This window comes from Mirounga leonina, unplaced genomic scaffold, assembly GCF_011800145.1.
Source record: "Mirounga leonina isolate KUSES-001 unplaced genomic scaffold, KU_Mleo_1.0 Mir_200, whole genome shotgun sequence".
NCBI lineage: Eukaryota > Metazoa > Chordata > Mammalia > Carnivora > Phocidae > Mirounga > Mirounga leonina.
Window position 1 is genome coordinate 21817607 of NW_023270503.1, and position 13049 is coordinate 21830655.

At 60.0% G+C, this 13049-nt stretch overlaps 1 protein-coding gene across 3 annotated transcripts; it reads right to left on the reverse strand.

Annotated features, from left to right (window-relative positions):
• Positions 1-3809: 3809 nt before the first annotated feature.
• On the reverse strand, positions 3810-12880 carry EPN3 (epsin 3). 3 transcript variants are annotated; one of them, XM_035026857.1, is made up of 11 exons: positions 11426-11498; positions 11038-11166; positions 8873-9549; positions 7838-7956; positions 7051-7131; positions 6687-6815; positions 5662-5749; positions 4941-5210; positions 4653-4766; positions 4291-4521; positions 3810-4155 (listed from the first exon to the last, which is right to left on the reverse strand). In XM_035026857.1, exons 3-11 carry the CDS (start codon positions 9408-9410, stop codon positions 3821-3823), a joined length of 1905 nt encoding a protein of 634 aa, XP_034882748.1. In that variant the 5' UTR covers positions 9411-9549; positions 11038-11166; positions 11426-11498; the 3' UTR covers positions 3810-3820. The 3 variants fall into 3 exon arrangements, with proteins under 3 accessions (XP_034882748.1, XP_034882745.1, XP_034882747.1); XM_035026854.1 differs by lacking the exons at positions 11038-11166; positions 11426-11498 and adding an exon at positions 12587-12880; XM_035026856.1 differs by lacking the exon at positions 11426-11498 and having other exon boundaries at positions 11038-11387.
• Between the last annotated feature and the right edge of the window lie 169 nt (positions 12881-13049).

Genomic DNA, 13049 nt, shown 5'->3' on the forward strand with positions numbered 1-13049 from the left:
ATAGCCAACGTTGTGTCCTATCATGTACTTTACACACTTGTCTCATTTGCTACATTCAGCCGATATTTCTTGAGTGCCTACTGCCTGCCAGGCACTCTGCTTAGGTACAGCGGTGGGCGGCGAGAGACCAGGCTCCTGCCCCTGGGTTGCTCAGTCTGTTGAAGGAGCCAGAAGTTAATTCTGACAGCCACACACATGACTGTAGGACCACCCACTGTGAGAAGTGCCATGACTTCTCATATAAAAAGGAGCCTGGTCTGGTGGGAGAGGCGAGGCAGGAGAAGCTTCCCCGAGGAAATCACATTTGTGTAGCAGCCATGGAAGAACAACAAGAGGATGGGGTCCGGAGAGGGTGTGGGGGGAGTGCTGGGGAAGCAGGAGAAACCGATGTGCAAAGGCCCTGTGGCATAGCAGTGAGTCAGAGCTGAGGAACTAGGGAAGGCAGGCATGGCTGCAGGGCAGAGAGCAACGGGAAGAGAGATAGGAGAGATGACGTTGTGAGTTTGGAGGAGGGCAAGCCTCCAGGTCCTGGTGGGACTCAGGAGCTGTGAGTTAGGAGTTTTGGTTATGAGCGAAGAAAGATATTGAAGGGCTCTGGTCAGGGGAGTGACCCTGCACATTGGAAAGGTCCCTCTGGCTTCCTAGTGGAGAATGGACTGGAAAGGGGCACGAGTGGAAACAGGACTGGTTCGGAGACCCTGGCAGGACCCAGGGGAGATGGTGGAGGTGGAGGTCATGAGAAGGTCTTGAGGCCTGTAGAGGAGACATCCTCAGGATTGGCAGTGAGGGAGAGGGAGGTGTCAAGACTGGTTTGCAGAGCAGGGCTTATGCTGGAGGGTGAGGCCATTTGCTGAGGTGGGGGCACAGAAAGCCTCAGGTGGGGGTTCGTGAGGTCATTTTTGGACATGTTGGTTGGAGGTGCCCTTGAGATGCATGTGTGGAGAGAACGTGGAGACGAGAGGTTGGTGGGAGGAATCGGGGAGTTCAGTGTGCAGACAGTGCAGGCCTGGAAGGGCCCATCCAGGGAGCAGCACGAGGAGAGGAGCAGGCTCAGGGAACTCAGGGGTGCCCCCATGGAAGATACAGAGAGAACCACTGTAGGGTCAAGGGAACGCCAGGAGAGGGTGGTGTCCCAAAGGCAACGGGACAGAGAGTTGCAAGGAGGAAGGATCCTCATGGTTGGATTCTGGAAAAGCCAACTGGGATGGGACAGAAAAAGGCCTACTGGCTTCAGCAACATGGGCCACTGGGTGGGCTTGGCTGACAGCAAAAGCCGACTGGAGTGGGTCGGGAGGAGGGGAAAGAAAGGAGACATAGGGAAGTAGTATGGGTGCTTCATATGAGGGGAAAGATGGAAAGACTTTCAAGATGGATGAGGCTAATCATGGCAAATATCAAGGGGAAGGATTTGGTTGAGAGAAGGCAATTGACATCAAGGAGAGAAGAGATCTCTGAGAAGGTCAGAGTGGTGGCAGAAAGGTTGGCAGGTGGAGGGTCTGGTGGGTGCTCCCTGGAAGGAATGAGATTAAGATCAGAGAGCAGGAAGCCTGCCTTGAATGTGAAGGAATTTAGGGTGATGACAAGCCCAAAAGAGTGACCATGGGTAAGGGTAGCTGAGAGGTCAAGGTCATCCTCCTGAATAATGGAGTCACGCAGGGTTAAGCAAGAAATGGGTGAGGAGATTGTGACCCAAGACAGAAGCATGGTGAGAATGAGGTGGAGCACAGCCCCAGGTGGAGAGCAGGCAGGACAGCCAAGTGGCTCCAGCCTCCAAGAAGGAAGGCTCTTAGAGGAGGCAAATGGTCCAGAAGTAGTTACGGGGAGCAAGGCTACCAACCTCTTCTTTGTGGGGGTCAGGCAGCACCCCTTGGGAATCCTCAGGAAAGTCAAGTCCACAAGGGAGAGCCAGTTTAGAAGAGGAGGGCCCAGGTAGGGGAGGGGTGATGGGTGAGGCAGCGACCAAGAAGGATGGAGACCTCCCAGGTGTGTGTGGCCAAAGACAGATGGGGGCTGGACTCTGGGCACTGCCTGGCAAGACCAGGAATGAGGGGTATGATGGGCTCATTGCTCATGGGTAGTGTCTCTGAAGAGGATGGGCCCTGGGCCAAATGAACACTGGCCTAGGAGGAGCCACATAGCAGCCTCATAGGGAAGGAACTCTTGTTCCCATTTGACAAATAAGGAAATGGAGGCACAGGGTCATAGAGAGGTTAAGTAATTTACTCAAGGTCAGGGAGCATAACCACTTATTACTAAGTGATTATTATTATTAAGTGCAAATTTTGGAGCAGAGTTTTGAACTTTGTCGGTCTGACTCCTAAGTAGGTGCTCTTGTCCATCCTGCCTGTAACAGCCACGGTAGGACTCCCTCCCGCCCTCCAAAACAAAAAACAACAAAAAGCAGCTCCTTTCCCCAGTCCCCCTTCCACTTAAGAAAGAGAGCAGCATCGTGTGTCCCCCCCGCCCCCACACACACTTTGGTGTTTCTGGTCTATGGAAGGCTGTTTTCCCTCAGTGACCCAAAAGGGGGTGGGGGCTGGTAGTAGGGCCAGACCCTGAGCACTGAGGACAAATCAGTGTCGGGTGGTCCAGTGGTGGGAGAGCATTGAGGAGAAAAGGAATGGGGGTGACTATGGTGGACCTCGGATGAGGTACCAGGCCCTGCCCCTCCCCTTGGTTTCTTAGACCCGACATAAGCCCCCAGGAGGAGTCAGGCTCTCTCAGCAGGGCTGAGATTGAATTTCTTGCCCAGGGGGAAGGAAGGTGGGGGAGGGTAGAGCCAGATTTAAGGTGACTCAGTAAAACAAAGGAGCAGGAGGGCTCCAGGACCTGGCTTGTCTCCCCACTGAGTTCTGAGCTCCTGGAGGCGGTGGGCTTAGCAATTCTCGGATCCCTCCCAGGTGAGCCCGGCACTTTGTTCACGGTAGGTCAATATTTGCAAATGAAACCTGGGGCCCAGCATGGGAGCTCAGGGCTCCACGTGGAGCCAGACGGTCGGAATCCCAGCCCCGGTCCGCGATAGCTTTGTGACTTTGAGCATGCCGCTTAACCTCTCTGAGCCTGTTTACTCACCTATGAGAGCAGGACCAAGGGTTATGCACTTGGTTTAACGCTCTGCTGCCCCCATTTTGAAATTCTTAATTTGGAAAAAGGGCCCCGCCTCTTCCTTTTGCACTGGGCCCCACAAATTATGTAGCCAGTCATGAGTGGGAATAGTGTGATCTACCTCAGAGGGTCGTTGTAAGGATTAAATTAAATAATCTGTCTAAAGTGCTTAGCAGAGAACGAGTGCGCAGCGAATGGGAACACCTGCCTATTGTTCCCTGCCATGAGATCATCCCCAGTGCTGATCTGCGGTAAATGAATGAAATGAGAGAATGAGTGGGAGCCTGGGGAGCATCTGGAAGCGAAGGTGCCAGGCTGGGGGGTTGTACGGAAAGTGGGAGCATTTCTGCGCCCCACACTGCGGGTCACTTGTTCCCACGGCAGCCGGAGATTCACGCTGTGGCCCTGACCCAGCCGCCACGCCTCGCAAAAAGTCCACTTGGTGGGAGCGGAGGCGGCGGGCTCCAGTCTTTACCACGCGGGCGTGGTCTCAGCCCCGGGAAGTCCTCAGTCTCAAACTCCAGGAACCGCGGAGGGGCTGCGGAGGCCGGGACAAGCGCCGAGGCGGGCCGCGGGGCGGAGTCTCAGCCGTTCCGGGCTTCCCGGGGCGGGTCCTGGGGTGACAGCCCGCCCCGCCCCGCCGCGCGGCGGGGCGGGCCCTCGCGCGCGCATGCGCCGGGCGGCGGGGGCGGGGCGGGGCGGGGCGGGGCTGCGCTCAGAGGAAGGGGTTGGTGCCGGCCTGCGGAGGCGGCTGCAGCGGCCCGGCAGAGCCCGACGTGGGCAGCAGCGGTTGCGGCAGGCTCGCGGGCGGCGGCGTGAAGGCGCCCGCCTGCGGGAAGACGCTGACCGAGGCGGGGAGGGTCACGCCGGCCGGCACGCTGCTGAGCGGGAGGGGCAGGGAGGCGCTGTAGGTCATGGAGCCCAAGGGCGCCCCGACCGGCCCGCTGGCCGCCAAGCCCAGCGCCGGCGACCCGGTGCGCATCTGGTCCAGGGTCGGCCTGCCCGGCTCGCCCGCGCCGAACGGGTTGGTGGGAGATGGAGCGCTGAGACCTGCGGAACGAGAGTGGGTGGGGGGCTTGGAGCGCGCCAAGGGACACAGCCCTAAATGGGGGGGGGGGCAAGATCTGGGGTCTCAGAAATAGGGAAGAAGAGTAAGAGACCCGGCGGGGACAAGGGGTGTCCTACCTGTCAGGAAGGGGTTTCGGGTCTTTGCAGCCTGGGGCGCCTTGACTAATGAATCAAGGTTGACCAAAGAGGAGGCTGAAGGGCCCAGGAAAGACTCTGGAGTCCGGCATGTTCGGGCCTCCTTGCTGGGCTGGGTTAGCGCTTCCCCCAGTACACCCAGGTCAAACGCATCTGGCTCCTTGGTGCCATTTTGCTTGGAACTGGGGATGGGGTCTCCAAACAGGTCCAGCTCTGGAACAGAGATGATAGAACTCATTGGTAGGGAGAGGGAATGGTCACTCTGTGGGAAGAAGAGGAGGGAGGTCACCTCTGGGCGGGCCCCTCATTCCCCAGAGCTGTATCATCCCCTGTCTCCTGCTTACCCACAGGACTGCTGGGCTTCCCCGAGGGCAGAGCCTGGGCACACTCCGGCCCCTCCTTGGTCTCTGTGGATACTGGAGGTTTGGCAAATAGGTCAAAGGGCGAGGTACCTAGAGCTGGCCAAGGAGGAAGAGGGAGAGGAGGTAGGATGGCAAAAAGGGCAGGCACTGGTCTGACCCCTTTCGGGCAAGCAGCCCTCTTAACACAGAAAGTGCTGCCCCTTGGCGCTGGAGGGAGGGGACCCAGAAGTCCTCCAGCCCCTCACCCACACCCTCTGGCCCTCTGCTTACCAGGTACATTGGAGGTCTCCACTGAGGCCCCCCAAGGGTCAGCCCCAGTATCGGGGAGTTTGTGCTGGGGGGAGTTCTGTGCCCAGAGGTCTGTGGAAGGGGGTCTGGCGGGCAGTACTGGGGTCCGGCCCCAGGGCTCAGAGGAGGAGAGCATAGGGGGCAAGTCCCAGGGCTGGCTTCTGGACAGGGCACTTCCTGAGGGAATAGGAGACCAGGGGTCTGCAGAAGGCCCCCAGGAGGAGCCACTGGGCTCTGTGTTCGGCCTGAGACCTAAAACAGGAACAGCACAGACATGACCTCAGGCCCACCTTTACACCCAGTCCAGGGCCCTTCCCAGTTACCCAGACCAAGTTGGGAGGCCAAGGGTCCCATCTCACAGATGGGATGCTGACTCAGGACCCACCCAGCAAGCTGGAGCCCATATTGAGCGAGTTATGCCAGGAGCCTGGACTCCCAGGCACAGGCAGCTCAGGCCACCTTCCCAGTCAGCGATGGGCTGGGACAGGAAAGGCAGAGTGACCAGGGTAAACGAGAGAACATCTCTGAGTTTTCCATGAGCTGGGCTCTTCAGACGTGCTCTCCCATCCCTCACTACAACCCCGTGTCCCAGAGGAAGCTGAGGCTCAGAGGGGTGAGTGACTTGCCCAGTGGTCCTCAGCTATGGGGAGGAAGGGGCTTTCTGGGGCCAGCCTGGGAACCTCTTGCAGCCCTGCATGCCCACCTGGGATGTCCCATGGGTCAGCGGAGCAGTGAGTGGAGGGCAGGGCCGGGGTGGGTGCGAAGATGTCTGCCAAGTCCAGGATGGAGGACTGTGGAGTGGGAGAGGCAGCCATGGCTCAGAAGTGGGCAAGACCAGAGGAGGGCGGTCCCTGGCCTGTCTCCCTCAGTCCAGCTCATTCTCTCCTTTATTCATTTCACAAACATCTACTAATGATCCCTCACCTCTGTACAGTGCTTTGCAATTTATAAAATGTTTCCTCATCCATTTAGTGCCTGATGTTCATAACAACCCTGTGCAGTAGGTAGTGTGGGTAGTGGTGTGCCCATTTTACAGATACACCAGCTGAGGCCCAGAGAGGGGAGAAGCTTTGCATGAAGTCACACAGTTGGGGAGAGGCAGAGCTGGGATAAAACCCGGGCCTGCCTGACCCCTTCCTCAGTTGTCGTGATCCCCAGCCCAGTGGTGGTAAAAGACAGATTTTATGACAAGTCTGCCTTCCTAAGTCAGAAATTAGCCACCGTGAACATGGGCAGAAAGGGGACAGAGACACCCTAGGGGTAGCATGCACTGCTTTGGAGGGTGGTTTTGTTCCCAGGAGCTACCCACTCCCCTATTCTTGGAAAGTATGTGTATGAGCCCAAGATATTGTCAGTACCATGTGCCTGAGCCCGCCCTCCCAGCTGCATCCACAGCATCACATAATCCTAGAACACCAGAGGTGGAGCTGTCCAACAAAAGGGGGAAACTGAGGCCACAACAGTGATGTGCCCCAAGTCAGAGTGGCAGCAAATCTAGAACCCAAATCCTGGGGCCTCAGATCAGGATTCTTTGTATCCCACTTCGAGCTCAGTCATCATCCCGTGCGGTCTGGGTCTGGGGGCTACCACACCCCTCCACTCTCATTTTCATTGGATAAATGCTTTAACAGTGCTTACTGTATATGAAGCGTGGTTCTAAACTCTACAAATATCAACTCAGTTCATGTCGCAGGCTCAGTCAGCCCAGGCAGTGCAGCCTCTGCCTACCTGGCTGGTTTTCAGGTTCTCCTCCTCCTTTCTCTCTTCTCTCTCCGGCTGTTTGTCTTGCCAACGGCGGACTGCGGCCCCAGCGCCATTGGCCACAGGGGAGTCATCTCCCCGCCAAGACCTCACCTCCTGCAGAAGGCAAGAGGAGTGAGGACAGCATGAGCAGCCCAGGCTGGACTTGAGGGGACTGGAGCTGGAGTTGAGAAGAGTGCAGTGAGAGTGAGGTTAGGCAGAGCAGGACCACTGGGCAAAGCGGGAGGAGCCTGGTTAGTGCCTATGTAGCACCTGCACCTGCACCTGCACCTGCTCCTGCTCCTACACCAGCACCTGAACCTGCACCAGCACAGGAGGCTCGGCCCACTACCTTCTCATGCTCCTGCCGGCTCAGACACAGAGCCAGCTGCAGCTGCAGATCCTCATCCCTGTGAGAGGCTGGGGGGACCGGCTGTGAGGGAGGAAGAGAGGGGTGAATAGGGCCCAGTGCTCCCTGCACTCCCAGGCCACATAGCCCTGCAGGGGGAAAGGGATGGAGAGAGAAGTGCCCACCCTGAGTGGGTGTGAGCGGCCGGCTCCCAGGCAGCAAGGTGGGTGTGGCCTTCTCCCTGCCTGGATCTGCGACCAGTTTCAAAATCCAGAAGATTGATCCTTTTCTTCTGGGTTCCCTGAGTGCCCCCAAGCCCAACCCCAGCTGCTTCCCACCCAGTCTACCTGGATCCAGAGAGGTGATGGCAGAGCGAATGATATCGGGGGCGTTTCCCTGTCCCCCCAAAAGGACAGCTGATGGCAGGGGTTGTGGGGTCAGCATATCTCTGTGTCTCCCAGCACACTCACTGCTTCCCTTCCACGGGACCGCAGCAGGCACGGAAGACACACACGTACCCTCAACCCACTAGGTACTCACTGCCCTTTCTAGGCCCAGCCAGAGGGGACTGGAGGCAGGGAGGCAGTCCCTGCCAGAACAGTCGCAGGGACAAGGACAGGCCCTGTGCTGTCCTTAGGAGCCGGACTGGGGTCTTGGGGCCCAGAGCAGAGGAGCCTAGGAGCCAAGGGTGTGGGGCATCAGGGTACCCTTCCTTCCTCCTTCTAGTCCCCCCCGCCATGCCACCCCCAGCCCAGCTGTGGGGCCTCCCAGGCTGCCCCAGGGGCCTCACCTTCTCAGCCTCCTCACGGCTCATGGCCAGGGCCAGCTGGAGCTGCAGCTCCTCTTCTCCTGACGTCTGGGGCCGGGCCTGCTCCAAGTCGGAGGTGTAGCAGGGGGACGAGGAGGAGGCTGCAACGACCAGCAGCGGCCACCGTGGCTTCTGTAACCACAGAGGTGCCCACGCCGCTCCCCTCCCCTTCCCCCCATCAGAAAGTTAAGGCTCAGAGAGGGAAACTGAGGAGGAAGGAAACGACCGGCAGTTGGGGGCTCCAGGGGGCCAGGCGGCGTGCCTGGCCCTTTGTGTACGGTTCCCCATTCCACCCCCGCTAGAGACTCCGATCCCTCCTTTACAGATGTGCCACTAGCTCAGAGTTGCCTGGCCGGGCTCCTGATGGAAGAGTCAAAGCCAGGTCCTCTCCTCCAGCTCCTGCACTCTTCCTGTTGGGAGGGGGGGGTCCCATCCTGCTGGGGTCCAGTGAGGAGGGAGGTTTCAAGGGTCCCGTCAGTCAAGGCCACGTCGTCAAGGGCTTTACGAAAGGAGGGCCCTCCTGAGTACCCCTCAGACCCAGGAAGCCCACAGCGGGGTGGGGAGCAGAGTCAAGAACGGCTCTGCAGCCACCCCCGTTTTCAAGGACAGTGCCCTCGAGCAGGGGGTCATGAGGAATGCCACTGATGGAACGCCCTGTGCCATGTGTCTGGGCGCAAGGCCAAGGGCATTCCTGGGCCTGGTCTCACTTAATTCTCACATCCAACAACTGGAGTAGATAAGATTTTCCCTACTTCACAGATGAGGAAGCAGAGATTCAGAGAGGGGGCCGTCTAGATCACTCAGCCAGAAGGGGGCACGATACGGCACGCTACCGGGTCGGGGCGGCCGCCACACCGGCCCACCCTGGACAGCTCCGGCCGCGCTCTGCGCTAACTTGCGGGCCACCTGCCGTGCCCGGCGGCTGTCTTCCGCGCCCCATTCCTCATCTCTGTGAATGCTCGTGACATCCCTCGGAACTCGGGCTGCCCCCCAGCCCCAGCCCCGGGGCTCACTCACAGTTGTAGGAGGACGGGGACCCGCGAGAGCGGCTGAGGCCCAGCTGCCCGCTGCCGATGCCCGTGCCCTCCAGCGCCATGCGCTCCTTGGTCTTGAGGGCGTGGGTCCGCTCCTGCCGGAGGCGCTCCTCGTCCTTGAGCAGGGCCATCACCTGCTTGACCTTCTCGCGCACGTTGACGCCCTGGTCCTTGCCGTCGCGGTCGATGTACTGGAAGTCCTTGAGCGTCTGGATGGTGTAGAGGTTCTCGCGGCACTGGTGGGCCACCCGCTCGGAGCCCGTCTTGAGCAGGTAGTCCAGCAGCGTCAGCGCCTTATACACGTGCCGCCAGTTCTTGCCGCTGTCGTTGAGCCGCCGCCACAGCATGCCCATGACCTCGGCGAAGGCCACTGTGTTGAAGGTCAGGTCGGCGATCTCCGACATGAGCGAGCTGGGCGGGCCCCACGGGTCATTGCTGGTGGCCTCGCGCACCTTGATCTCCGCCTCCGAGTAGTTGTGCACGATGTTCTTCACCTGGCGCCGCAGCGCGGAGGTCGTCATGGCTGGGGACTTGGAGATGGGCGGCCCCCGCCCCCGCCGGAGGTGGAGGGCCGAGGGCCACCGTCTCGAGGTCACGGTCTCCAGAGATGGGCCGCCGTGCTCTCAGCAGGGCGGCTGCGTCCTTGGGTTCCACATGGGTCTGAGGAAGAGAGGGACGGAACTCAGGGGCGATGGTGCGCCTCGGCGGCCACTCGGCCACAGACTGAAGGCCTGGCCAGGGGTCCCCGCGGCCAGGAGCCGCCTCTGGCAGGCACTTCTAGCTTCGCGTGCTCATTGCTCATCACAGCCGCCCTACAAAGTTTAGATTATTATTCCCTCCATTCACAGACCGGGAAGTGAGGTTCATGGAGCTGGTGTGAGCCAGGAACTACCCTGGCAGACACCCCCCGCCCAGCCCTTGCCCTGAGCAAGAGACACAAAAGTCACCCCAGGAATGCCTGCCCGCCCTGTTCCTGCCTGGCTATGGCTTCCATTTCTGCCAGGATCTATCTTAGGACCTATCCTTCCCAGCTCCTCGGTCCCCAATCTCCTCATTTCTCATGGCTTTAGTTTGTACACCTTAATTCATTCCATGCCTAGTTCCTGGGGCCTTCTCTGAGCCCAACACTGTGCCAGGCACAGAGCATAAGTCCTGGCCCACACACATCCAGTTGCAGGGGCACAGACGATTCAGTCGAGCATGGGCATGCCGAGGAGCATCCAAGCTAGGAAAATCAGGGGGGATTTCCCAGTGGAGGTGATGGCCAGGGATCTGAAGGTAAGGTGAAGCTGCAGGGTGAGGAAGGGTAGCTCAGAGGGAATACTTGAGCTGGGCCAGAAGCCAGAGAGGAGTATGAGGCAGGAAGGTGGGCCTGCCTCTCAAAGAGACCTAGCCACCGCCACCCCATGGTACACACAAGAGCACTGAGGTCAGGGAGGGGACATGGCCTGCCCACAGTGGCAGGGCGTATAGGCGACAGAGCTGGGACTAACCCCTAGGTCTCTAGAAGACGAATCTGATACTTATTGTCAGGGTTACTGGTTTTGTAATGAATTCATCTGATTGCTTTATTGTTTCAGTTCCATCTCAGGCAGAATGTAAGCTCCCTGAAGGCAAGGCTGGCCTGAGCACCCCAAACCTGAGGCCCTGGGTGCGTGGCAGACCCCTGATACCCCAGCTGAGGGGGAAACAGGTTCAGCCTGCTGCCCTCCCCCCAGTTTCAGGACCAGGCCATCTGGGGAAAGCAAACCCAGGCTCAAGAAAAAGGTTCTCCCAGGGCCCTACCAGAAACCCAAGCCAGAATCCCCCTGCCACAGCCATTCCTCTGGTATGGGTACACACACACACAGGCTAGACCCGCAGAGCGTCCACACCACCTGTGAACCCCCACCAATACCACCACCCATGGAGATTGCACCTCTCAGCTCTACTCTGGGACTTGGCAGGAGTCAGAGGCTGCCTGTCCTGCCCTCCCCCCACCTGGACTTTCCCTCCACCCAGCCCTGCCAACCTTGGGCTCAGTTCAAAGCAGCCAGCAGGCCTTGGCAGGCTTCTTCAGGACCCAGGTGCCTGGGAGAGCTTGGGCCCAGAGGAGGGGATCCCATGGGACAGCGGGGGGCACGGAATGCTGACTGAAAGGCTGCCTACCTTCTGTCTGCTGTCTGTCCGTCCAGCCTGGCAGGGCTTCTATGGGGATGCCACAGCTAACGCTTGTTTAACTCCTGGCCTCCTCCTCACTAGTGACTCAGACCCGTCTTTACCTCCCCAACCGGTGGGCTGGAGGGTGGCAAGAGTCAAGATGAGAAATAATTGTGCCCCACAGCCCGCCCTGAGTGCACACCCCTCCCAGTGCTGGCCAGGGAAACCCGCAGAACCAGTCAGGCATCCTGACTCCACCAGCAGTCCTACCAGAGCCCGGCTTCCCCAGCCCTCCAGCCCAGCCTGGGGTACTGGGAGGGGCCCTCAGCATGGACCCTGCAGGCCTGCCTGGACTCTCCTTCTAGAAGGGGGGAACGGAGGAGCCTTCTCTGCGCACCTTTGCTGGAGCTGGGGGGAAGGGAGGGATCGGAAGCCCCAGGGAGGTGCCTGGACTTCCCTCCCCTAAAGTTAGAAGGGACAAAGTGGGGAGGAAGAGGGGGGCAGGGTGAGGCCCAGGGAGGACGGAAGGGAGGGAGGAGGAAAGGAAGGAGCATGGAGGGAGCAGCTGGGAGCCCTGCCAGCAGTATTACAAGCCCAGCGTTTTACCGAACACAATATGCCCAGAAATAAAAGGGAGTGAAACAGAAACCCGGCAGCCTGTGGCGGCCACGGCAGGCCAGGGCGGGCGGGTATGGAATTACTGCAGTGACCTTGAGCCAGACCCTGTCAGGTGGAGGGAAGGACACTGAGAAGGCAGAGCCTGAGAGGCTCGTGCAGGGGTGGGGTGGGGGGTGGTTGGAGGCAGGAGGGTAGGGAGCAGAGTGGGGAGGGGCAGGCTGGGGGGTGCAGGCCATGGGGCACAAGTCTCTGCTTTCTCCTTTATATAGGGTGTCAGGGGTGACTTTACAGGGGAGAGCGGGGTTCTTTCCTCAGGACTGGGGAAACTGTCAGGGCTAAGGAAGTAGAGGGCATCTCCAGAGCGGGGATTCAGAGAGAAAGAAAGAGCTCAGATATGTTGAGTCACGTGCAAGAGTTTGTCCAGAGTGTGTGTGTGTGTGTGTGTGTGTGTGTGTGTGTGTGTGTGTCCCACCAGCCTGGAGCCCCTGCCCCGCACCAGGTCAGCAGGAGCCATGGGGCCAGGGTTGGGGGGGGCCCGAGGGGGTAGGGGTGAGTAACTCTTGCCGGTGGAAGGACGGGTGTGAGCTAGAGCTCTAAGCTTAAGTCCGCCCTGAGGTGGCTGTGTCCTGGGACCCTGGACAGGGGTGGGGGCTGCCCCGAGGCTGGAGGTCCACCAGGGGCTAAGGAGGAGGGGTGGGCAGAGGAGAATGGGAGTCTGTGGGGAGCGCCCCCAAAGATGCTGGCCCAGCATGGGGAGCCAGCCCTTGAGTCCTGCTTCCTGGGGGCTGCAGGGGGGGAGGAGGGAGGGGCAGCAGGCAGGAAGCCTCCAGGATCCTCTCTGGCCCTGTCCTCCTCACCTCTCTCCCTGGGACCTGGAGGAAGACAAAGCCCCAAGCCTTCCATGAGAGGCACCACCCCTGCCAGGGAGGGGCCAGCTTACCTCTGGTGCAGGCTCCCTTGGCCCCAGCCCCGGGACCACGAGCAGCCTCTGCAGTGACCTTCCGACCCGCGCAGCAGGGGGACAGCGCGGCCTCGAGAGCGTCCCCAGAGCCATCCACCATGGGCCCTCGTCCTGGCGATGCGCCCCCCCCCCAGGAGGTGCAGACCCCTTGGAAGGGTGGCGGCAGGGTCCCCAGAACGGGCTGCAGCTCTGCCCCTTGGCCGCCGGTGTTTTAGACACCCAGCCGGCAGGCGGCCCTCGGCGGAAAGTTGCTCAGCCGGCCGGGCAGGTCCGCCTCAGCAGTAACAGGACACAGGAGGACGCGCAGGGCTTGTTAACCCCTTCCTGCTGGCTGGGCAGGCGGCACCTCCGAGGCGGGAGGCCGGCCCCCTGGCTGTCCCCAGGAGGTACAGATCCGGAGCCAGGGCTGGTAGCCCACTCCCAGCCGGCAGTGAGTTAACCC